Source organism: Xyrauchen texanus, chromosome 39 (assembly GCF_025860055.1).
Source record: "Xyrauchen texanus isolate HMW12.3.18 chromosome 39, RBS_HiC_50CHRs, whole genome shotgun sequence".
Lineage (NCBI taxonomy): Eukaryota > Metazoa > Chordata > Actinopteri > Cypriniformes > Catostomidae > Xyrauchen > Xyrauchen texanus.
The window spans coordinates 10,617,523-10,642,895 of NC_068314.1; the positions used below are offsets into that span (position 1 = coordinate 10,617,523).

General features: G+C 37.6%; 1 protein-coding gene across 1 annotated transcript in view; it reads right to left on the reverse strand.

Moving 5' to 3' along the window:
- Positions 1-267: 267 nt before the first annotated feature.
- dnajc14 (DnaJ (Hsp40) homolog, subfamily C, member 14) overlaps positions 268-25,373 on the reverse strand; it is a 35,786-nt gene continuing 10,680 nt past the window's right edge. The window contains exons 7-8 of the mRNA XM_052111698.1: positions 12,875-12,977; positions 268-2,825 (exon numbers count right to left, since the gene is read on the reverse strand). Coding sequence (XP_051967658.1) covers positions 2,516-2,825; positions 12,875-12,977 — 413 coding nt within the window. The 3' untranslated portion in view covers positions 268-2,515. The remainder of the gene's footprint in view (positions 2,826-12,874; positions 12,978-25,373) is intronic.

A 25,373-nucleotide genomic window follows, 5' to 3' on the forward strand; every position in this document is an offset into this window, starting at 1 on the left:
ATATCTCAATAGAAAAACAAAGGCGGGCCAAAAAAAAAAAAAGATGTAATCTTTCTGGACCCATAAGAACTCCTGAGCCAAGTCAAAACAAAACATAAAAATTGTTTATCCACTGGGTGCAGTCAAAACTACAGACTTAAAAAATGTCAAAGCTGTTACGGGAGTGATGTCAGCTCATATGCATAACCTTTTTTCACAAATATAAATCGATGATGAAAACTGAAGCTGCAAAGAAAATACACAAGAAAATGTGCATTTTATTCTCAATTATTTTCTGTAGTGCTCGTAAAAAGATTGTGAAATGTCAATGAACTTGCCTATGCATAAATCCTGAGTGTTTAGTTGTATACAGGTGTGTCAGTGTTCACAATCCTGAACAGCATCAAATCCGTTTGTTCATCCATTCTTATGATTAATTATTATCTGCACAAGTATATGGGTCTTTTGTGCAAAGAGACAAGAAAAGGCTAATTGTCCCCTCATTGAATGGATTATAATAATTAAAAAGGAAAAACAGACAATATGCTCTTTTTTTCAATTTTAGGCTACATTATGTTTTGTAAAAAGAGAGTTCTACATTAGATTGCCTTTGATCTCTTAGGTGGGTTCATATGGTCAACGATAGACTTAAGCAGATCTATATATTCTTTCTCAGATTAAACAATAACCCTACATTGTATGTTCTTATTTTCAAAGTAAAGTTAATAAAAACCTATGTGTTAGTTGAGAGTATACTCAAACCAGACCAGCTGGAACCAACAACACACTCAAATGACTTACAAACTAACCATACTCCGACCTCCTGAACTGGGTTTGGTTCTTTTAAAACATACTACATGTAAAATCACACTTAGTTTCTTTTCCTGACAGCATTTGAAAGCTCAACAGCTTAGTGTGGTGCTGGTGGACATCCACTTTATACTATATATAAATAAAAAGCACAAACATCATAGACTCATACTTGTAAATGCTCAGGAAATTTTAAATTTGTCTCATCACATTTGAGCAAATCAGCTTTAATAAAGGAAGATTGGGTTGATGGCGAAAAAAGTGTCCTGCACATTAGATCCATTATGATTGTCTGATTTCAGAGTGATCTAGACTAGTGTATTCTCTTGTATAAAGATAAGATCACTCTAATGTTAATTATCCAGAAGAAACAAAAAACACTACAAATGCAGCACTAAATACATTACTGCATCAACTTCAGAACCCCAACTATACTGAATACAGTAAAATGAATCATATGTTCTTAAAATGGTAAGTGGAATATTGCATTACAACCAACCAGTTACGGAAATAAAACGAATAACAATTAAAACATAAAACAAAGAACCAGGGAGGTAGTGCAGTAATAATACTGTAAACTAAATGAAGTGATTGTTTATTTCTGGTATACCTCTTCAATTATCAGTTATGAAAAGAAATTATACAGAAATTGGCATTATCAGAATGTTTCTGTAAAACATGAAGAATGGAATAAAGTCTGACCTAACAAACAAATGATTTACAAAATTGATGATTCAGGTAAAATGTATTAATCAACACAATCATGTATTATTGGTTTAGTTTGGGTCATTACTATAGTGTGACAGTGTGGTCAATCATAAATTGTGGTCAAGATGTAAAAGCCACATTAAACCAGTTGATGGCAACTCAATCTAACAGACCTAACATTCATCTCTTCAGTTTCCTTCTTAAATCACAGTCACAGGCTGTAAGATCACTGAAGAACATTGTGTGAAAAAAAAAAAGTGTAGTTCAAATCTAGTGATTTTTTGGGGGGTTTTCTTTTTCCTTTAAAGACTTGAATAAGCACTTTTACAAAGAGATGTGAATGGAGTTTCTGAATTTGCCTTTTGGGTGAACTTTTCATGTCATGTAAGACTTGTAAAGTATATTATTATTTGAAATATTTGCCTACTAAACATGATTTATTAATTGAAAAACAAATATATATATATATATATATATATATATATATATTTATGTTTATATACCTCTACATCAAATGCCCAGAAACATTTGCAAATCCCTGTCAAATAGCGGATGAAGAGAGAGTCATCCCTGAGGTCTGTGTCATTTATACTAATGTATCCTAATGTGACAGTACAAACAATAACAAAACACACAGCGACATCCTGAGCATCTGATTCAAATAATCAAGCCTGAAACAGAAATGAGTAAATGAAACTGGGAAAAAGTACTTATGCGTTTCTGCAGTGAATGTGATTTTATTCTTGGTAAATTAGTGATAAAAAAAAAAAAGGACTTCAAACACCAAACAGCAAGTTCTTTTTCCTTCTCGCATCTCTCTTCGCTTGCTCCTCTGAAAGTAAAAATATGGGTAAACTATCATTATCATAAGTATCACTACGCTTCATAAATCCAACAATTAAATGTTCCTCTGAGGCCGAATGCTTCAGTCTTCATCTTGCATTGGTTGGCCAACATTAAACCACAGGAACAGGCAGTACTCCATCTCAACAGCCATGACCATATGATATTGCACTGCTCAGCGCTGAAATGGCTTGCGAACTTTCTTGCGCCGGCGTGGGGGCTTTCCTTCTTCAGTCCAGTGTTCGCTGGGGTCACCCCGTTGCCCCCCTGGGCTAAAGAACCCTGTTTGTGGAGGAGATCCTGAAAACATTCCTGTAGTCCCTGCAGGGGCTCCTGAGCTGTGATGTGGTGGCGGTGGTGTTCCAGCTGGGAAGAAGCCACCGTTAGCAGGCGCGTCACTGTGAGCTCCACCCTGGAAGAAGCGGTTGAAGAAGTCCTGCAGGTCTGCAGGTGGACCTCCAGCAGCTGCATGATCTGAAGCAGATCTACAGCATGCACACAATTCAAGAGTTAAATTAAAGACTGCAACTACAATAACATACACATAAATTTCTAAGCCATCAGTAAGGCAGAGCTGTATTGAATCCCTCATCCTTCCACCTATAACAATTTAATAATGTTTTATTCATACAGCACCTTTCTCAGACTTAAGATTGCTTATATAGCTTTGATGTACTACATAGAGTATTTGCACTTAAAATGTAATTTGAACACCACAGGACTATTTCAAATTATCTAATGAGGGCAAACAGGTAAATACAGTGAAAAAAGAAATGGTGACCAACTTAAGGACCTTAAATATACAAATTCATGTACATTTAACTGAAAATCTTGATTTGCAAATTTTTTGCATCAAATACCCCTTTGCCAAGTTCCTAGAAATCTGTATTCTTGTTGGCTTCGTACAATTTTGAAAAAGTTGTATTTATATTATTTAATCTTTTTACCATTTTTAACAAGTAAAAAAAGTTAAAAGAAAAAGTTTGCCTTGAACAATCTCCTGCTAGGTTTGCATTGTCCGAACGTTCCAAGGAAACATTTAGTGTAATAATTCTATAAATATCTTTGAAAGACATTAAAGGGAGTTCACCCAAAACTGAAAATTCTCATCTATTCACCCTCATGCCATCCAAGATGTGTATGACTTACTTTCTTCAGCAGAACAAAAAAAAATATTTTTAGAAGATTATCTCAGCTCTGTAGGTCCATAGAATGTAAATAAATGGTCATCAGACTCCAAATATCACATAAAGGAAGCAATTCATAAGACTCCAGTGGTTAAAGGGTTAGTTCACCCAAAAATGAATATTTTTAAATGTTATTAACTTTAAATCGTTGCTTCCGCCCAGCGCTGTATTGATGTTTGAAATGAACTAACTCTTGCATGATGTTCGTTCTTCTGCTGTACACAAAGCGTGCACTTTTGTCTTCTCGTGTGAACGTGCCATTGCGGTTATATCATCGATGTGTTGACTGCTGGCAAGAAGCGATTTTGTAAGGTTAATGAATAATCAATTTATTTTTTACACATTTATTTACTTATATTTTTGCTACTTGCCAGGGTATCTGCAGGTATCAGCACATACAGTTTAATACCCTTTTCAAGACTTTTCCAAAAATATATAAGACCTGCTCCCCAGAGGTTTCCCCAGCCTGAATCGGGCAGTGGGGTATGTGACGTGGAGGAGGCCATGGGGAGGATGAACGGCTGGCGCCGAGTTGCAAAATCAGCTGGAGAGGAGAGGGTTAATATAATGAATTCCGAAGGAACAGTATGAGCTTTATTGCCAAGTATGCTTACACATACAAGGAATTTGTCTTGGTGACAGGAGCTACAAGTGCACAACAATACAAAAAATCAGCAGCAAGACAAATAAAAAATTATTATACACATACATATGTACGTACGTACGTAGTGAAAATCGAATACAAATCTGTTATCTGTTTTTTACAGTGCAAAATACAAATCTGTGTTTATATCTGTTGGTAATAGGCAGGGTTAGTGGGGTCTAGAGTGATTTTTCCAGCCTTTTTCCTCACTCTGGAAGTGTATAGTTCTTGAAGGGGGGGCAGGGGGCAACCAATAATCCTCTCAGAAGTCCGAACTGTCCTTTTGTAATCTTCTGATGTCTGATTTCGTAGCTGAACCAAACCAGACAGTTACTGAAGTGCAGAGGACAGATTCAATGACTGCTATGTAGAACTGAATCAGCAGCACCTGTGGCAGGTTGAACTTCCTAAATGTGTGTGTCAATCACTTCAGGTCCTGTGAGATAGTAGTGCTCAAGAACCTGAATGACTCCCAGTCCTGTTTAGAATGGTGAGGGGGGTCAGTGTTGGGGTGTTCCTCCTAAAGTCCACAATTATCTCCACCGTTTTGAGCGTGTTCAGCTCAAGGTTGTTTTGAATGCACCAGACAGCCAGCTGTTCAACCTCCTTTCTGTATGCAGACTTGTCATCATCTCGGATGAGGCCGATGACAGTGGTGTCGTCTGCAAACTTCAGGAGCTAGACAGATTATTTGCGATGCAGTCATTTGTGTGGTGGGAGAAGAGTGGGGAGAGCACACATCCCTGGGGGGCACCAGTGCTGATTGTACAGGTTCTGGAAGTGAGTTTCCCCTGTCTCACAAGCTGCTGCCTGTCTGTCAGAAAGCTGGTAATCCACTGACAGATAGACATGGGAACAGAGTGTAGTGTATTGAGTAGAATGCACTTAAGAGTAAACTCAGGAATAAGTACTGCTTGGCCACTCTAGGTTAACTCTAGGTTAACTCTGGGTTAGAATTGGGTTGGCCAGCGAGTTTTCTAATAAGAAGAGACACGTGTTCACATTCTGTTAGTGCACAGTAAAACAAAGAAGAATTGCTCATCGTTGTCTTGACTCTGATTTCTATTATATTAATAGACAAACACAACAGTTGGTGACGAGGATTTTTGGTTATCGTATGAAGCGCTGTCTTCTAATTTTTTTTTTTCCGGATGGGCATTTCTGGGAGAACTGATAAAAAAAGAAAAGAAATCCAGCCTCACGGAGATTGAGAGGTAGATTCAACACAAAATAGTAAGTGAAGCAAGAAAGATGGCAGGATATATCGGAAAGATTGATGCATTTGAAAATGCTACGGATGATTGGACTTTGTACTGTGAACGAATCGAGCAGTATTTGAGCAGAATCGAGACATTGATGATGAAAAGCGGGTGTCAGTGTTGTTGAGTGCGATAGGAGGGAAAGCTTATGCTCTGCTGAGAAGCCTCACTGCTCCCACAAAGCCTGCTGATCTTAGTTTTGACAACATTGTGAAGATAATGCAAGAGCATTTAGCACCAAAACCACTGCTCATTGCAGAACGATTCAGATTTCATAAATGGAATCAGAATGACGGAGAGTCAATTGCAGTTTATGTATCTGAATTAAAGAAATTGTCTGAACACTGTCAGTTTGGGGACGGACTAAATGACGCGCTGAGAGATCGTCTAGTCTGGGGCATTTCACAAGAGAGTATACACAGAAGAGATTGCTCTCCGAGGCAGATTTAACATTCAAACGTGCAGATGAAATTGCTGTCACCATGGAAACGGCTGCCAGAGATGCAGTAGAGCTGAGAACAGGAGTGAAAATGTCTGTAAACAAGATGACCACTGCAGGTAAACCTAAAAGAACAATGCAAAAAGTTGAACTGTGTTACCGTTGTGACAGGGGTGGACACAAAGCAAATCAGTGCAGATTCAAAACTGAAATGTGCAGAAAATGCAACAAAGTTGGACACATACAAAGAGCATGTCGGTCTGATGTACCATACATTGAAAGAGAGAGACAGTACAAGGCTCAGAAAAAGAAAAGTAGGAATGTGCATGTGGTTGCTCAAAACTCAGATGAAGAAAGTGACACAGGGTACTTGTGGCAAAGGGCTATGGATCAGGTACTTCAGGGTTGCCCTGGTACCCAATGTTACCTCGATGACATCATCGTCACAGGTGACAGTAGTCACTTGGAGAACTTAGCACGGGTTTTAAAGTTATTGGAAGAGTATGGGCTGCGTGCAAGACGTGACAAGTGTGAGTTTTTCAAGGACACCATCAAGTATTGTGGACACAAAATTGACATGAATGGTCTGCACAAGTGTCACGACAAGCTAAGAGCTGTTGCAGAGGCTCCAGAACCGGAAGATGTCTCGCAATTGAGGTCCATCCTTGGATTTGTCAATTATTTCAACAGGTTTTTGTCAAATCTGGCTACTGTTCTCCATCCTCTAAATGCCCTGTTACAAGCAGGAAAGAAATGGACGTGGACAAAGCAATGCAGGGAAGCTTTTCAGGAAGCAAAGAAACTAGTGATGTCAGATAAAGTTCTGACTCACTATGACCCACACAAGCCACTAAAGTTGGCATGCGATGCCTCACCATACGGCATAGGGGCGGTGCTGTCTAATGTGATGGGTGATGGAACGGCGCGCCCCATAGCTTTCGCATCACGCTCCCTCAGTGCTGCAGAGAAAAAATATGCATAGATTGATAGGGAAGCTTTGAGCCTGGTATGGGGCGTAAAACGATTCAATCAGTATCTGTATGGAAAACACTTTACCTTGGTTACAGACCATCAGCCGTTGGTTTCCATCTTCAATCCTCAGAAAGGAGTTCCACTGACAGCAGCAGTACGGATGCAAAGGTGGGCGTTGTTTCTTGGAGGACATAGATATCAGATTGAATTCAAAAGAACACACAGACATGCTAATGCTGATGGGCTATCACGTCTACCATTGGATGGGTGTGATTCAAAGACAGAGAACGTAAGCACACCTTTGGACATTTTTACAATGGCTCAGCTTGAGAGTTCTCCTGTTACAGACGAAATGATTCAGAGAAACCAGGAGAGATCCTGCACTGTCTCAGGTATATTTAGCTATACAGTCTTGCTGGAATGCAGAGCAGAAGATTCGTTTCACACAATTTTATGAGCGCCGTGATGAACTAACTCTGGATGGTGGTTGCATCATGTGGGGATTAAGAAATGTTGTAACTCCTAAGTTGCGAACTCGAGTTTTGGAGGAGCTTCATGTTGGCATCTAGGAGTTGTAAAGATGAAATCACTTGCTAGAAGCTTTGTATGGTGGCCTGGAATAGATCAGCAGATCGAGCAGCTCGCCATGCATTGTTCAGAATGTCAACATGTGCCAAAGACTGCACCACTACATCCTTGGGAGTGGCCTGCGTTACCATGGCAAAGGATCCATGTTGACTTTGCGGGTCCTTTCATGGGCACCACATTTCTGGTTGTGGTTGATGCGTGTTCAAAGTGGCCAGAAGTGTTCAGTATGACCTCCACAACCACCACCGAGAACTTTTTGCAAGGACTAGTGTACCAGAACAGCTGGTGAGTGACAATGGTCCCCAGTTTATATCTGAGGAGTTCCAGATCTTCTTAAAGAACAATGGAATCAAACATGTGACCTCAGCGCCCTACCACCCAGTTACAAATGGCTTAGCTGAGAGATTTGTGCAAAGCTTGAAAAATGCACTACGGGCCATGACATGTGAAAAGATCACACTGAACCAGAAGCTACACAATTTCTTGTTTGCATATCGAAATGCAACTCACTTCACCACAAATCGTACACCTGCCATGTTGTTCCTGGGTAGACCCTTACGTTCAAGGTTGGATTTGTTGAAACCCAATTTAAGGAGGACTGTACACGACAGACAAATGAAGTAATCACAAGGAGGAAAAACGAGAGATTTGGAAATAGGAGAGTGTGCTTGCTAGGAACTACAGAGGAGATCATAAATGGACACCTGCAAAAGTCAAAGAAAGAACAGGACCACTCTCATATACAGTTGAGATTGCACCAGATACTACCTGGAGATGACACATTGATCAGTTGAGAAGAGCAAATGTTCCTGCGAGTGTTCCATGCACCACTGCTGATACTGTTTCCAGTGGAAGTGATGCAACAACACTTCAAGATGGCACTGTATCTTCCAGTGAAGTGCCACAAGCACTAATTCCAACCTGTGTAGAGAAACGTTACCCTACCCGGGTACGGAAACCACCAAACGGTCTGGATTTGTGAAAAGAAACCTGGAGTGGGACACTATAATCATAGAGTAGTATAAGTTTGTTCCTCATTGCCAAAAGAAAAAAGAAAAAAACTGTTTTGTTAAAAGATAAATATTTTTTTTTAAGATTTTCTTATCTAAGGGGGGAGGAAGTGTAGTGTATTGAGTAGAATGCACTTAGAGTAAACTCAGGAATAAGTACTGCTTAGAGACTCTAGGTTAACTCTGGATTAGAATTGGGTTGGCCAGCAAGTTGTCTAATAAGAAGAGACATGTGTTCACATTCTGTGAACAAAGAATAATTGCCCATCGTTGTCTTGACTCTGATTTATATTATATTAATAGAAAAACACAAAACAGAGAGTTGGTGTAATTTATTCTGGAGTACAGCTGGGATAATGGTGTTGAAAGCCGAACTGAAGTCCACAAAAAGGATCCTTGCATATGTCCCTGGTCTGTCCAGATGTTGCAGGATATGATGCAATCCCATGTTGACTGCATCATCCACAGACTTGTTTTCTCGATAAGCAAATTAAAAGGGATCTAGAAAGGGTCCAGTGATGTTCTTCAGGTGGGCCAACACCAATCTCTTAAATGATTTCATGACCACAGTCCTCAGGGCGACAGGTCTGTAGTCATTAAGTCCTGTGATTTTTTTGTATCTTTTGGACAGGAATAATTATTGAGCATTTGAAGCAGCATGAGACTTCAAACTGGTCCAGTAACCTATTGAAGATCTATGTGAAGATGGGGGCTAGCTTAGCACAGGATCGAAGACACGCTGGTGAGACGTCATCTGGGCCTGGAGCTTTCCTTGTGTTTTGTTTCTGAAAACTAGACAATGACTAGACAATGATATCTTCAAGACTTTATAAATATTAGTTTCATTTTCTGTTAATGCATGATTTTCAGTAAAGCTGCTTTGAAACAATGTGTGTTGTGAAAAGTGCTATGCAATTAAAAATTACTTGACAATGAATGAATAATCAAAAATGTCACATTAAGTTTAATTGTTATCAGTTTTTCTTTAGTTTAACACTATGTTTTTTTTTATAGAGCTATCTATTTTAATATAATCAGTATATACGGCTATCTATCTTAATATGATCAGTATATGGCTATCTATCTTATGATCAGGATCGGTATCGGCCGATCAGGTATGGGACTTCAAACCCATACAAGAAGATTGGTGATCTTATCAGCTGTAAAAATCCTGATTGGAGCATTCCTACTACTACCAAGCTTCTCCTTGCACTAGACAAAATCCAATTATCTATACCACATATATATCAGGGAAAATTGAAGCAGAGCTCTGCTGAAAAGCCCTTTTTATTTATTTGTACCAATAGAGCAATATGCTTGGCCCAATAAAAGGCAGTTTTTATACATTTATACAATATACATTTTACACATTTTTTATTTTTTAATTAACAGTACAACTTCAATCTTTCAATTTTTTCAGAATGCATCTGAATATTATTTTATTATAAATAATATTATCATTGTGGGTCCCTGTCAAGTTTATTAACATAATATAAATTTGAATTATTATAATTTTGAGGATTAGATTTGTTTTCTATAATAGTATATATATATATATATATATATATATATATATATATATATATATATACACACACATACACACACTATTATAGAAAACAAATCTAATCCTCTAAATTATAATAATATATATATACACACTCACCTAAAGGATTATTAGGAACACCTGTTCAATTTCTCATTAATGCAATTATCTAATCAACCAATCACATGGCAGTTGCTTCAATGCATTTAGGGGTGTGGTCCTGTTCAAGACAATCTCCTGAACTCCAAACTGAATGTCAGAATGGGAAAGAAAGGTGATTTAAGCAATTTTGAGCGTGGCATGGTTGTTGGTGCCAGACGGGCCGGTCTGAGTATTTCACAATCTGCTCAGTTACTGGGATTTTCACGCACAACCATTTCTAGGGTTTACAAAGAATGGTGTGAAAAGGAAAAACATCCAGTATGCGGCAGTCCTGTGGGCTGAAAATGCCTTGTTGATGCTAGAGGTCAGAGGAGAATGGGCCGACTGATTCAAGCTGATAGAAGAGCAACTTTGCCTGAAATAATCACTCGTTACAACTGAGGTATGCAGCAAAGCATTTGTGAAGCCACAACACGCACAACCTTGAGGCGGATGGGCTACAACAGCAGAAGACCCCACCGGGTACCACTCATCTCCACTACAAATAGGAAAGAGAGGCTACAATTTGCAAGAGCTCACCAAAATTGGACAGTTGAAGACTGGAAAAATGTTGCCTGGTCTGATGAGTCTCGATTTCTGTTGAGACATTCAGATGGTAGAGTCAGAACTTGGCGTAAACAGAATGAGAACATGGATCCATCATGCCTTGTTACCACTGTGCAGGCTGGTGGTGGTGGTGTAATGGTGTGGGGGATGTTTTCTTGGCACACTTTAGGCCCCTTAGTGCAAATTGGGCATCGTTTAAATGCCACGGCCTACCTGAGCATCGTTTCTGACCATGTCCATCCCTTTATGGCCACCATGTACCCATCATCTGATGGCTACTTCCAGCAGGATAATGCACCATGTCACAAAGCTCGAATCATTTCAAATTGGTTTCTTGAACATGACAATGAGTTCACTGTACTAAAATGGCCCCCACAGTCACCAGATCGCAACCCAATAGAGCATCTTTGGGATGTGGTGGAACGGGAGCTTCATGCCCTGGATGTGCATCCCACAAATCTCCATCAACTGCAAGATGCTATCCTATCAATATGGGCCAACATTTCTAAAGAATGCTTTCAGCACCTTGTTGAATCAATGCCACGTAGAATTAAGGCAGTTCTGAAGGCGAAATGGGGTCAAACACAGTATTAGTATGGTGTTCCTAATAATCCTTTAGGTGAGTGCATTTCTGTAGTATTTACTTCATCTTGACTAGGAGCTTTTATTTTGGCAGAAAGAGCAGTGTTTATTTAACAGTTCACTTGGTTCCTCATTTCAAATTTAGTTAAACACTATCATCTCCATTTTTTTGATACTGTGTTGTGTTTTTGAGATTTTTATAATAACTTGGCTTTGACTTTGGTTTCAGGGCCAACGGAAAAGCACCCTCTTACTGCACTCCTCCGGGTCCCTCTCGCTCCCAGTGATCTAAGAATGAGCGACACCTCCATTGCAATGAGACACAAAATCGCTCTACAGATCATTCACATTCTCTGGTAGTGGAAAGTGCTTCTAACAGATATCAGACATACAGTATATTCTCGAGATATCACAAAAATAGCGGTCTTTTGTTCCAAATCACTATGTAGCAGATATTAAAATTAATCTTCAATATTTTGTTAAAAAGCATATGTATATAAAAGTTAATTTCACCATATTGTAGTATATCCTAAAATTATTTGTTTATTTTAATGTTTAATTTAATCTTATTTTGATCTTTTGCACCAATTCAATTCGTATTAATTTCAACATTAGTTAATTTAAAGTGGGACTTCATTTGAGTCTGATGAAATTTTTGGGAGAAACATGATTTTAGTTTAAGCTTTCAAATTGTCACTTTTTTCTTGAAATTCAAACAATAAATATTGTTTTGATGCTCTTTAATAGTGCGTGAGACATATTGCGATAGCTGCCATCTCAAGCTAACTGACCGGGCACAGCACCCTCACTCTCCGTTTTATAGCATGAAAAAACATCTGAGGGTATCTTGAAAGATACAGTACAACTTACTGAATATATCTTCTCTCATCATGTAACCGCACAGTCTGTTAATGTTAAAATGAGAATGGATAAAATGAATGGGGAAAATCTTGAGCCCCGGAGCAGCACTCACGGGATGAGTGCATGTGTACACTGAACGTGCACACACCGAGTGACAAGCGTGTGACCACTCTATTCTCTGCAAGGCGTGGAAGGTTTTCATTTGTAAGGTTTTCATTCAACCTTAAGACCCAAGATGGTAAAAGTTCAAACAAAGAAATGTAATACATCAGGAATGTAACTTTAAGACTTTTTAATGGCCTTAATTTTCATCAAACTTATTTTATACATTCTAATACTTTTTAATGACCCACGGATACTCTGCTTGCACTGTATGGTTCTACAATGCCAAGATATTTTTCTAAAAATCATTGTTTGTGTTTTGCTGAAGAATGAATGTCATACACATCTGGGATGGCATGAGGGTGTGTAAATGATGAGAACATTTAAATTTTTGGGTGAACTATCCCTTTAAATGAAGGTCAATTTGTAAAACAATTTTAAGATTATAATAATAAAAACAAATGTTAATACAATGTTTTCCTTTCGTATTATGAAATTTTTTAGAACCATGCTAACAGGACAAAGCAGTGTGCTTGTTTGTTGGAAACAGTGAGCTTTTCACTGTTCCTCTCAATAAACTGCCTCAAATGAATATGACTGATGTCCCTGAAGAGAGAATAAACTTTGAGTGGGTTACCTGTGGTGGCTGGGGCCACTGCTCCCTTTAGAGCCAAAAGAGATATGATAGGGCACACGATGAGTGTCTGGAGAGATGCCTATCCGCTGACAGCCTGCCCACTCTGTGTAGACACAGACAAATGGACTTCAGTATGCATAACATTTGTGACCTGCTCCATAATTTCGAGTCACAATGACCCTGAATCCCATTTAGGTCGAGATATAATCATTTAAATGACAGCTGTCATTAAACCTTGTTTTTGAGAAATCGGCAATTGACAATTGAAAATGTTTCATTGATTCACATTTTGAACACATATACAGTACTGTGCAAAAGTTTTAGGCACTTAAGATGTTTCACAAAAACATTTGTCTTAAGATATTATTATATATTATTTATATCTTTAGCTTTAGTGTGTCAATAGGAAAATTTATTTTGTTTAGACTCCCAAATATTATTTTGCAAATAGAAAAGATTAGAATAGAAGAACAGAGAGCTCTGCAAAGGATGGCATTGCCTCCACAGATGTAAAATCTTGAATTGCATAAGGCGCACCCTTGCGTCTCTAGATAAAGACTTGACATTTTTTTGAATTCTAGCCCACTCTCCCTCCTCCAATACCACGTTTAAATCTTTCTTCCATAATCTCTTGAGAGAAGCTGAAGCTCGGTCCCCTAGATTCTGAATTAGCAGGGAGTAATACACTGATAAAAAACAAAATAAATAAATAAAGGTTTATTCGGTTACTAAACATAAAACAGAATGTATATACAACAAATTCATTACAAACAAAGAAGGTAACCGAACAGGTGTAGACTGAAGCCATGGCTTATTACGCCTACCCGATTTACAAAACAACAACTACCCATCAAATTTTGAACATAAACAATATACATGTATAAACATATGTCTACATACACACATTCCTATATACACATACTCATATATACTCATATACATACATATATACATACATTCAAACCTCTGCACTTGATTACAAATATTTATTTATTACTTATGTTATTAAAATTTAAGCACAACAATTATACATAAACTTATCTTTGACAATTTTTCTTAAGCATCCGAATATTTGTCAAAAATTAGGATTTTAAACTGTTTTTTAAAGTAATGAATGGAATTGCTCCTCTTAAGATCATCAGTGAGACCATTCCACAAATCAACCCCTTTCACCGAGATGGTGTTCATTTTAAAGTTGGTTCTGACCATCTGTTTTTTAAACATGTTCTCTCCTCTTAGGTTATATTTCTGTTCCCTGTTTTCAAACAAACATAGTATATTTCCAGGCACTATTTTCCTATTAACTTTGAACATAAAGATGCCAGTATTCAGACTGACTAAATCGGAAAATGTTATTGCTTTAAATTTACAGAATATAGAATTTGTCGGTTCATTATAGGGGGAATGATTGACTATCCTTATAGCTTTTTTTTGTAAAATAAAAATAGGTTTTGTGTTTGTGGTGTAGGCGTGCCCCCATATTTCAACACAGTAAGAAAAATATGGAACAATAAGAGAACAATACAGAATATACAAAGAAGGCGTATTTAAAAAATACTTGGTTTTATGTAATATAGCTATTGTTTTAAACAGTTTTGATTGAACATGAGCGATGTGAGGTTTCCAGGATGTTTATGATCTAATATTATTCCAAGAAATTTGTTTTCATTTACCCTTTCTAGTTCCACATCATCAATCTTTAAGCTCTTGCTGGTTTTAATTTGTTGATTACTAAATATAATATATTTAGTTTTACTTAAATTAAAGGATAGTTTATTTCGGTCAAACCATTGCTTAATTCTGGATAGTTCTCTGGTCACATCAATAGTTAATTGGTGAAGATTCTCCCCAGATACATACAGTGTTGTGTCATCTGCAAATAATACACATTTTAACAAATCGGATACCTTACGGATATCATTAATATATAAAATAAACAACTTAGGACCAATCAAAGAACCCTGGGGCACCCCACAAGTTACTTTACGCATTTCTGATTGATGCTCATTAAAATGAACATACTGATGTCTATTATCAAGTTAGCTTTCTAACCAAGAGTACGCACGGCCTCTAAAACCATACCGCTCTAGTTTATTCATTAACAATTTATGGTCTATGGTACCAAAGGCTTTTTTGAGGTCGACAAAAACACCCAAAGTAAAATACTTTTTGTCTAATGCAGATGCTATATAATCTACTAATTTAATAACTGCCATTGAAGTCGATCGACCACTTCTGAATCCATATTGCTCATCACTTAATATCATGCATTTTTCTATGAAACTATCAAGCCTCTTCAAAAAAAGTTTTTCCAGTATTTTTGAAAATTGAGATAATAAAGAAATTGGTCTATAGTTTGAGTATAAATGACTATCACCACTCTTGTAAATTGGTATAATTTTTGCAATTTTCATCTGATCTGGAAACACTCCAGATTTAAAGGACAAATTCAAGATATAAGTCAGGGGTTCTAATATTAAATGGATTATCTTTTTAACTAGTTTCATATCAATATCTGTCCAATCGGTTGACCTTTTATTTTTAAAACCATTCACAATCTCCAGTATTTCATTTTTGGTAATGTCAGACACATACATCAAGGAAAAGTTCCTACTGATATTTTCACAACTCTTTATATTTTTACTTTTTGATTCAATAATACCTTTTGCCAAATTGAAACCAACGTTAACAAAATAATCATTGAATTCATTTACTATCTCCTTTGGATTTCTAATGGGAACTTATTTATCATTTATGAAATAACTTGGACACTCTCGTTTGTTATTCATTTTTTAAATAATTTTGTTTAATACTTTCCAAGTTCCTTGCATATATTGCTTTTGTTGTTCTAGGAGGGTATGAAAATCTAGTTTTTTACTATTTCGGATAATACTTCCCAATTTATTTTTATATTTTTTTTATTTTTCTTCCGACTCAATAGTCCTTTGTTTTATAAATTTCACATATAGTGTACTCTTCTTTTTACATGCATTTTCAATACCTTTTGTTATCCATGGCTTTTTTGCTGATTTATTTTCTTGGTTGTGAATCATCTTCATGGGGCAATTGATCAAAAAACTCAAATCTATACAAAAAAGTATCATATGCCACATTTGCATCACTTTCTGCATAAATATCAGACCAGTTTTGATTACTGAGTTCCTTTTTAAATTCTTCAATATTTTTTGCCGTACATCTTCTTACGAATTTATTAATGGTCTGGGATTTCTTTTTTCGTATAAAAAATTTAGGAAATATTGTAAACACTGGTAAATGATCACTGACATCCGTAATAAATAAGCCCTCAACAACTTTTTCCTCAAGTCTGTTGGTAAAAATATGGTCTATTAGTGTTGCTGTTTCTGTTGTAATTCTGCTTGGCTTATCAATAAGTGGACATAAATGATTACTGTACATTATATTTATAAACTCAGAAATGCCTTTAAAGACACATTGATTAAGTATATCAATGTTGAAGTCTCCACACACTATTTGTACTTTGTCAGTGGTCATATTGTTAAGCAAATCTACAATTTTTTCATTAAATGTTTACAAACAAGTTCCTGGTGGTCTGTACACACAGCTAATAATTATATTACTGGAGTGTTCTACTTCAATTTCCACTGTTACACAGTCCAGAACATTGTCTATACTGTATGAAACATTTTTTACAATTTTACTTCTTAATGATTGATCTATATACAAAGCCACTCCTCCGCCCTTTTTATTATTCCTACTGGTAGTATACAACTCGTATCCCTAAAGACCCACGTCACCCACTTTGCCATCATCAAGCCAAGTCTCTGATAGTGCTATTTTAGTAAATTTTTTAAAGGACTTAAGAAATTCTTTGATAGCGGAGTAATTTTTACTTAGACATCTGCTATTGAAATGTATGACGGACAGAGCACCACACATTTCCACACTCTTATTAAATTCTTGTTCCGTATAATAATTACAATTTATGTCAAGATTGTTATAGTAATGCATATCCAGATCAATTCCATTTTCAAAACCATACCTCTTAAGTTCATCCCGGTCAGACATATATCATCTATGGTTATATTCCCCAGTTTCTTCACAAGTTCCTCCATAGCAATACAAAGTCCTTTATCCTGCTGTAATGGACCATCACTTGTAACTGTCCAATTCTTGCAATTTTCTTATTATGGTTGGCCTGTTTTGCGCTTCTCCATTTGGTCGGATGTACACCTTCCCATTCCTTGTCCATGTTGCTTGTATTTTGTCTTGTTTCCTGAGTATACGGCTCCATTTTGCCATTTCAGCATTTTTCTTTGTTAAATACTCGTTTATGTAGACTCCGGTACCTTTTCATTTTCTGGTCTGTCGCAGTAACTCAATCTTGTGCTTTTGTGAAACTAACTGTATCACTATGGATGGCTTCTCTTTACGATTCTTGTTTGGGATTGCATGGCAGCTAGAGATGTTATTATCATCCAGATCGATATGTTTACTGCTTAGGTACAGCAAAACCTGTTGTTCCAATGTCTGCAATTCTTCTAGAGGAGCGTCCTCACCTTCATTTGCTCCTGCTGCTGCTCTGGCATAACTGCGATGCTTTGTCTCTAGTCCGGTAATGATGACATCTTTACTCCAAGTTTGTTGTTCCAATGCGTCAATCCTTTGTTCAAGTTCATCAATCTTTTTATCTCTCAAATTTACTGTTTCTCTTAGGTTACGTATCTCCTCCATAAGGCCCAAGATGCTTTGTTGTTGAGTAGCAACTTTGCTGATCTCATCTGCCATAAACTTTAAAGATGCCTTTATTTCTTCCATCTCGGCTGCTTTTCTTGTTGCCATTGACTTTTGTGCACTGATTTGTTCTCAAAGATCCAAATATCAGAGTAGATTTGTTATACTGCTGAGAACACAGTCACAATGAGCTTAAAAGGCCCATAAGCCTACGGGCCTTCGCTTCACTTACAACATAGGTCTCAATATCCAACTGTTTTTCAAAAATAGTCCACAATACTGATCACCGTGTGTTACCTCATTAACTCTGATGCAATATTTCCAGTGGATTATGTCAAATCCTTGTGATTTAAGATGGATTTGAGTTGGATTTTGGAGAGCCTTTCCTTTCCCTTCTTCCCACTAGGCGGCCATTTTTTCTGATGCCTCATGACCTTTCCAAAAGCAGTAATCATCACTCCCAGAGTATCTGCCGCTTTAGGGTGTGTATGCTACTCGCCTAAATAGTACAGAGCAGGTTGTGCAGCTGTAAATATCTAAAGAACTGAGATCTGGGAATCCCAAAATTTTGAACAATTTTCAAAGGATCTCAACACACCGCTCTCATCTAGGTCACAGAGTGTAGTAACCCCCCTCACAATCCACTATTATTTACACAATAATAAAACAAAATCTTGGGTAGGCCACCTTTGTCTATCAGCCTATGCAGCTTACCAAAATGTAATCTGTGACGTTTCCCATTCCAAATGAAGGACAGCGCTATGCTATTATATTGCTTGAAATAAGAGAAGTGGACATCTATAGGGAGAGACTGTAGCAGGTAGTTGAATTTTGGAATACAATTCATTTTAATAACATTAACCTTCCCAATAATCGATAAATATAACGAAGCCCACCTACACACAGCGCTCGAAAACGGATCAAAATTAACTAACTAAATCACACAAATTTGCTGGGAATATAATACCCAAACACTTAATGCCCTGTTTGAGCCACTTAAAAGCACCCAGCTGAAAAGCCGTTATTGGGTAGTACACTGTCAGAGCCAAAGCTTCGGATTTAGACCAATCAACTCTAACCCCGAAAACTTAGAAAGGAATGAATAATTTTGTGGATGCAAGGCATAGATCTAGAAGGGTCAGAGACAGTTTAGGGATTTCTAAAGGTTCCACAAAGGTTCTAATATCTTCATCCATAGATGATGTCATAAGTGCCTCCCAAGCCACGCCCACAGAGAATACTCAGGACCAGTTGGGCTCCATATGATTGCCATTGATTTCAGTCTTTAACAGTTGTTGGAAATCAGGATTTTGCAAATGGGATACATTAAAGTGCCAACTATATGATTTCTTATTCTCCATATGTGGCAACACCTCTAAACTCACCAGGGCGTGATCTGAGACTAAGATGTTTCCAATTGAGCAGTCAGCAACAGATGAAATGAGGGACTTATTAAAAAAATCTATTCTAGAATAAATCTTATTGATTAATGAAAAGAATATATAGTCCCTACCAGATCAAAAGTCTCCAAATATCTGTAAGAACAACATTTTTACACATCCTGTGAAGCGTCAGTGTTGCCCTAGTGGGCTAACACACTTTTTCTTCACTAAGATCAAGGACTGAGTCCATAAGTAGATTAAAGTCTCCTCCCATTATTATATCGAGGGGTGCCAGCAGCTTGCAACATCCCTTCAAGGGTGCGTTAGGTACGTAAATATAGGCCATAATCAACCTTTGCCCCTGAATTTCTGCTAAAACAATAATGACTCTTCCTAATTTATCTTAACTCTGTTTGAGACATTTGAATTGTAGATATTTACTTATCAGCGTAATGACTCCCCTGCTCTTACTCTAGCCAGCACTAAAGAAAACATGCCCACCCCCATATCTTCCCAAATGTTTTAGCTTCCTGCAGGGAAAGATGTGTTTCTTGAAGAAACACTATCATATTTCTTTGGTTTAAGAAAATAAATAACTTTCCTTTTTTGGGGGGTGCCCCAACCCAATCCACTTATATTAACATTTGACATTTTGACAAAAAAAATGTATTGTGTGCCAGCCAAAAACAAAATGATTAAGACCACATTTTAACATTAGGGCAACGATCAAATCCCAAACTTCCCCCAGAACCAAACAAACAGAAAAAAGAAAAGTGTGCGCATTAACCCCCCGCACGACAGCACCAAATGGTGTCCATCCCTCTAAACTCGAACAGTCCATGTATGCCAACAAGAGCCGCCGCAACAACCTTTTGTCGGATTGCTCAAGTCCGGTGTTTCTATACAAATTTGGTGAGAGAGAGCGGAACTAATGCACGCACAAACCAATTCAGTTTCCTGAGCCAGTCAAATGAATGTTCAGTGAGCCGGCTGTTACATTAGTGATGCAGATGAAATAATCACTCCAATGTCCAAAATATTCCACAAAACAAACTCCAGCCAATAGGAGGCATAAGCACATAGAACATGCAGATTCATCCACACCACTGTCCCGAAGGAGTGTTACTACACAAAACAAACTGCAGCCACTAGGCAGAACCAGCACAAAAACAAACAAAAAAGGCACCAAGTTTCCTTGGATGATCAAGTGAATGTTCAGTGAGTCAGGCCCACTCGGCTGCAAAACGAACACCACACAATGACTTACTCCACTGACTTGATAAAGGATAACGCTTGTTAGGGACATGTAAATACTTTGCAGCCATCCTTAGCATCTATTCTCAACCTGGCCAGGAACATCAGTGCAAAAGCGACCCTCCATCGATGCAAGAGTTTCTTGAAGGAGTGTTACTACACAAAAAACACTCCAGCCACTAGGCAGAACAGCACAAAAAGAAACAAAAAAGGTGCCCATTAAATACTTTGCAGCCATCCTTAGCATCTATTCTCAATTTGGCCGAGAACATCAATGCAAAAGTGATGTTCCGTTGATGTAAGTGTTTCTTGCATTCCTTGAATCGATCACGTTTCTCTCGTCGAATTCGCAATTCCTCAGTGGCTCGCCGAGCCGGAACACTGTGAGCTCACTCGATTTCCAGCTTATGGCCTGTTATGTCAAGCAGACTCAGGTAACTCAGATAACCACTCCGTACAATTGTAGTGAGCAGAATAGCATCTCAGAATGCACAACACTTCGAACCTGTATAGGTAATAAAGTGCTCAGTGAGAGTAAATAACAGTTTAAGAAAAACAATATAATGTAGGGACATTGCTCTTGCATATTCTGAGAGCACATGTGCATAATAATTCATTAAATGTTTAATTAACATCAATGTCTGCTCACAAAGCATACAAAAAAAACATATCCATGTATTTATACTGCCAGTAGGCATAAACCTGCACACACAGAGCAAAAACATACTTCGGAGCCACTGATGGAGTTTGCACATTCACAGGAGCACTAAAATACTCAGATAAATGTTGTATCAACTTGCTGTTGTTGCATCTATGACAGTCATGATTTTCTATCCATCCACACATTCATCTTCTACTGCTTAGTTGGGACCAGGTCACGGTGGCAGCAGACTAAGCAAAGTAGCCCACACGTCTTTTTCACGAGCCACACCCTCCAGCTCATCCTAGGGGATCCCGATGTGTTCCTGGGCCAGCCAAGAGATCTAATCCCTCCAATGTGTTCTGGGTCTTCCTCTAGGCCTCAGACTTGGAGATGCTGACCCTCATACCAACTGCTTCACACTCTGCAACAAACATCCCAAGTGTGCTCTGGGAGGTCACAGCATGATAATGCCAACAGGACCACATCATCTGCAAATAGCAGGGATGCAAACCTGAGACCCCCAAACTGGACACACACCTCGGCTGTACCTTGAGATCCCATCCATGAATATCACAAACAGGATCGTTGACAAGGGACAGCCCTGTCGGAGTTCAACGGCCACAGTGAACAAGCTTGACTTAATGCTGAGGATGCAGACACAGCTCTCGCAGCGGTTATACAGGGACCAAATGGCCCGCACTAGCAGCCCCGGTACCCTATACTCCCGCAACTGCCCCCACAGGTCATCCTGGGGGACATAGTCGTATGCCTTATCTAAGTCCACAAAACACATGTAAACTAGATGAGCAAACTCCCACGCCCCCTCTAGGACCCGTACTAAGGTAAAGAGCTGATCCACTGTTACACGTCTGGGATGGAATCCACATGTGTTTTACCAAATAATTTGATGCAATGATGCAATTTGTCTTTGCAGGTTAACATCATGTCTAGTGTTGTAAAAAATACCGGTACCCCGGTACCAAGTCGGTACTCAAACAAAAAATTATTTACGATACCAGAATTTCTGAAGGTACCGGGGTACAGAGGGTCCCATGCAGAGGCGGGAACTTCCGTACGCTCACAACAAGCAAAAGATGACGACAAGCAAAGCTGCTGCAGAGCCTCAACTGAATCATGTCGAAATGAAAAGTGGAAAAAGCCAGGTAATTTGAGGCTGATGACAAGGGAAACATCTCAGATCAGCAAAAACCTGTTTGTAAACGCTGCTTCACAATTTTCTGATGATAGGAGGGAACACATCAAACGTAATAAAGACAGACACCCGGATTTATTCAAGCAAATAAAGCAGGTGAGTTTAAAAGCATATTATCATTTGCATTAGGGCTGAAACGTTTAGTCGACATTATCGACATTGTCGAAAATACAAAATTGATGAGAAAAATGTTCGTTGATGAAGTCTTTTGATCTCATTTAATGTAACATGAAATCACATTAAACTGTAACGATATAGCGTGAGAGCAGTAGTTCACGCCTGATGGAGGAAGAATTACACAGATCAGTCCAGATGCACTCTAAACTTTCACAGTTTATTTTATGTAGATCCCAAAGTATTAGGGAACGATTAAAAAAAAAAGTACATTCAGAAGCATGTACCGTTGTGGAATAAGCGGAGGCGGAGCTCTTTAAAGGAAACATCCCGGCTTAACATCTTAAATGCAGTAAAATTTCTTTATTACAGTTCAAATAATACAGAAGCAGGTCATGTTAATAACTATAAACTCAGAAACTGGCATTTCTCTGTGTGGTCGGTGCCTCTTCTATGAGTTGCGCGAATGTCCCGATCTCAGAGGGAGAGATTGAAACTGTACCCGGCTGAGAGAGACTCTGCCTCGGTCGCTCCTCCCTCGCACGCACACTAAATGCAGCTAGATTAGAATGCGGTTGCTTGTGACTTAATCATAATATCTATCTATATATATGTCACTATGCATTTTTTATCCTGGTGAGGAGACCAGAGGCCCATGGAGATGCTTCATTATGCTGAATTAACTGCTTTTTGTGAGGAAACAGCCCATTATCACTTAAAAAAAACTGACAGCCTGTGCACTGATCTTCAACATTAAACAATCTTTTTGGAGTGAACTATGTGTGGAGATTACTACAATAAAATTGCAGTTTTATAAGAGAAGTCATGGACAATTTTAAGACAGGTAGGTTTCAGTTTATGGCTCTCCCCATTCATTTTTATAGTTTCCACAAATGATGATTTACTGTCCTAACACACAAGTATGCTCTGCCCTATGGTAGAGCCATGAAGGTTAGTATCTAGTATAAAAGAATCTCTGCTATGGCACGTATATAGATAATATTTTTATATTTATAGATTCCTGTATATATTTATTTATTTATACATGTATTTATTTTTACTTTTCTGTGTGCAAAATGGAAATGAGGAAGAGGGTCCTAACATAGCTCCAGTGCATCATTGGTTGAGAGCTCAATAGTACTTCTCGAAAGCAAATAAGATGGACATCCCGCCTTGCACGCTCTGACTCTCACAGATTTAGAATATGCAGGGAAACGTATTGCAGAGTCTCTAACATTCCAGGATGTGCTTCGACATTCATACCGGCCTACAGCTCTCCTAAACCATCAATAAGCACCTCTACTCTAAATGAAACAATCATCTGATGTGTGGTTATCGACTTCATTCGCTAAGTTGCGCAACTCTCTAGATATATGCGAAGCGTCAGCTATAGGTTTATTTTTAATTGCAGAACTTATATATATATACATACATACATAAACGATCAGGGAAATGAAGCATGATTGTATCTTTTACAATGAACAATCATAACAACACAATATTATGGATTTGCGGACATCAAAATATGACGTTACAAACACAGAAAAAAAAGAAAAGCATAAGGTTAAATCATATAATTTATGAAACTTGCTCATTTTGTGGTTTTGTTGAAGAAACAGCTCCCCATTTATTTTGTGATTGTAGTATAACTAATAAATCTTGGACTGACTTACACTCTTATGTTTTTAGCCCCACAAATAGCTATAGTTTACATGATATGGCTATGACCTAACGTCACATCAAAACAAGTCAAGAGTAATCGAGCACACAGAAATGAGACAGAAATGTAAGAATAAATATAAAAATAAAATACATGTGGGAATATTTAAATATGGAAATAAATACAGGTGGGAATAAATAAATAATAATAAAAAAAATGAAAGAATAAAAAAAGTTTTAAAGAATACAAATAAAAAGAGAAAATAATAAAGGAAAAAAGTCTACAAAAATAAATTCAGGAATAACTTTCATTAAAAAAATGTTTTATCAAGACATTTATTCCTTTATTTTCTTATTACATTTATTTATTCCTGTATTTATTTATTATTTTTGCAGGTTTTGTCTTCCATAGTTTAGAGGCTGGGGTAGCTGCGGCAGTTTCAGGACGGTTGCACGGCCAGCGGTCTCTGGATGGATGTTTCACCGTTACCCTTTTTTATTTCACTTGCTATAATGCTTAGATATGTTTGTAGGGTTGTTGAATTTTATATTGGTTGTCATGCTTTAATGAATCATAGAATACTGAGGGGTATTGTGTTTACCGTTCAAAAGTGTTTCCAGGTTTTCCAGTCGTATTTACCAATATTCAAATTCTATAGTTTCGAAGTTCCCAAAGTGAGTGTGTGTGTATTTGTTTATCAATATGTACCGATTTGGATTCATACACTGTTTTTTTTTTTTTTTTTACAAATTTATATATACCGTATTACTTTGTTTAGCCTGTTACTGCTCCATTTTAACTTTACTGCCAAATAAATGAAAGAGGAAACATTTTATTATTGTAGTTGTTTTACTGCATATTATTTTCATTTTTTATAAAGTATATTTCATCACAATCATTACTGAATCCCCTTAGTGGAAAATGCAACTAAACCATAATAAAAACACAGAGGCTATAATTTGTAATATAAGAACAATTAATGGTCTTCCATTTGATTTCACCTCTTAACTATGGGATATTTTATGTGTAGTACAATACAAACATTTAATGTTTGGTTGATAAAACACGAATAACCACATTAATATCTGTAAATAAGGGTGTTGTTTTAAGCAATATCTTTCAAAAATATAGCCCACCATGACTCCGGATCTGCAGCTCAATACAGCAACAAGATGATGTGGTGGGCACAGGTAACCACAAACCATAAGATTAATCTACCCAGAAGAGTGGTACCAAAGCACATCTGACATTAGAAAAAAATCAGCGTTCCTCAGCAATTTACTTGCAATTTCAGGTTTCAACACAGATGACGATAGAGACCAAAATTTCTTTAGTGCACTATATATTTTTTTTTAAGTACAACTTCCACAGTTGTAATGAAAAATTGTGTTGTAAATTACTGTGATGATAAAATGTTAGTAAGGGTGACTGATATTTAGTTTAAGAAGTCTTGCAATTGAAGCTGGTGAAGGGCACAGTGTTTTCTCTTTGTCAGTGCCGTTCAGAATGTCAGGCGCTTG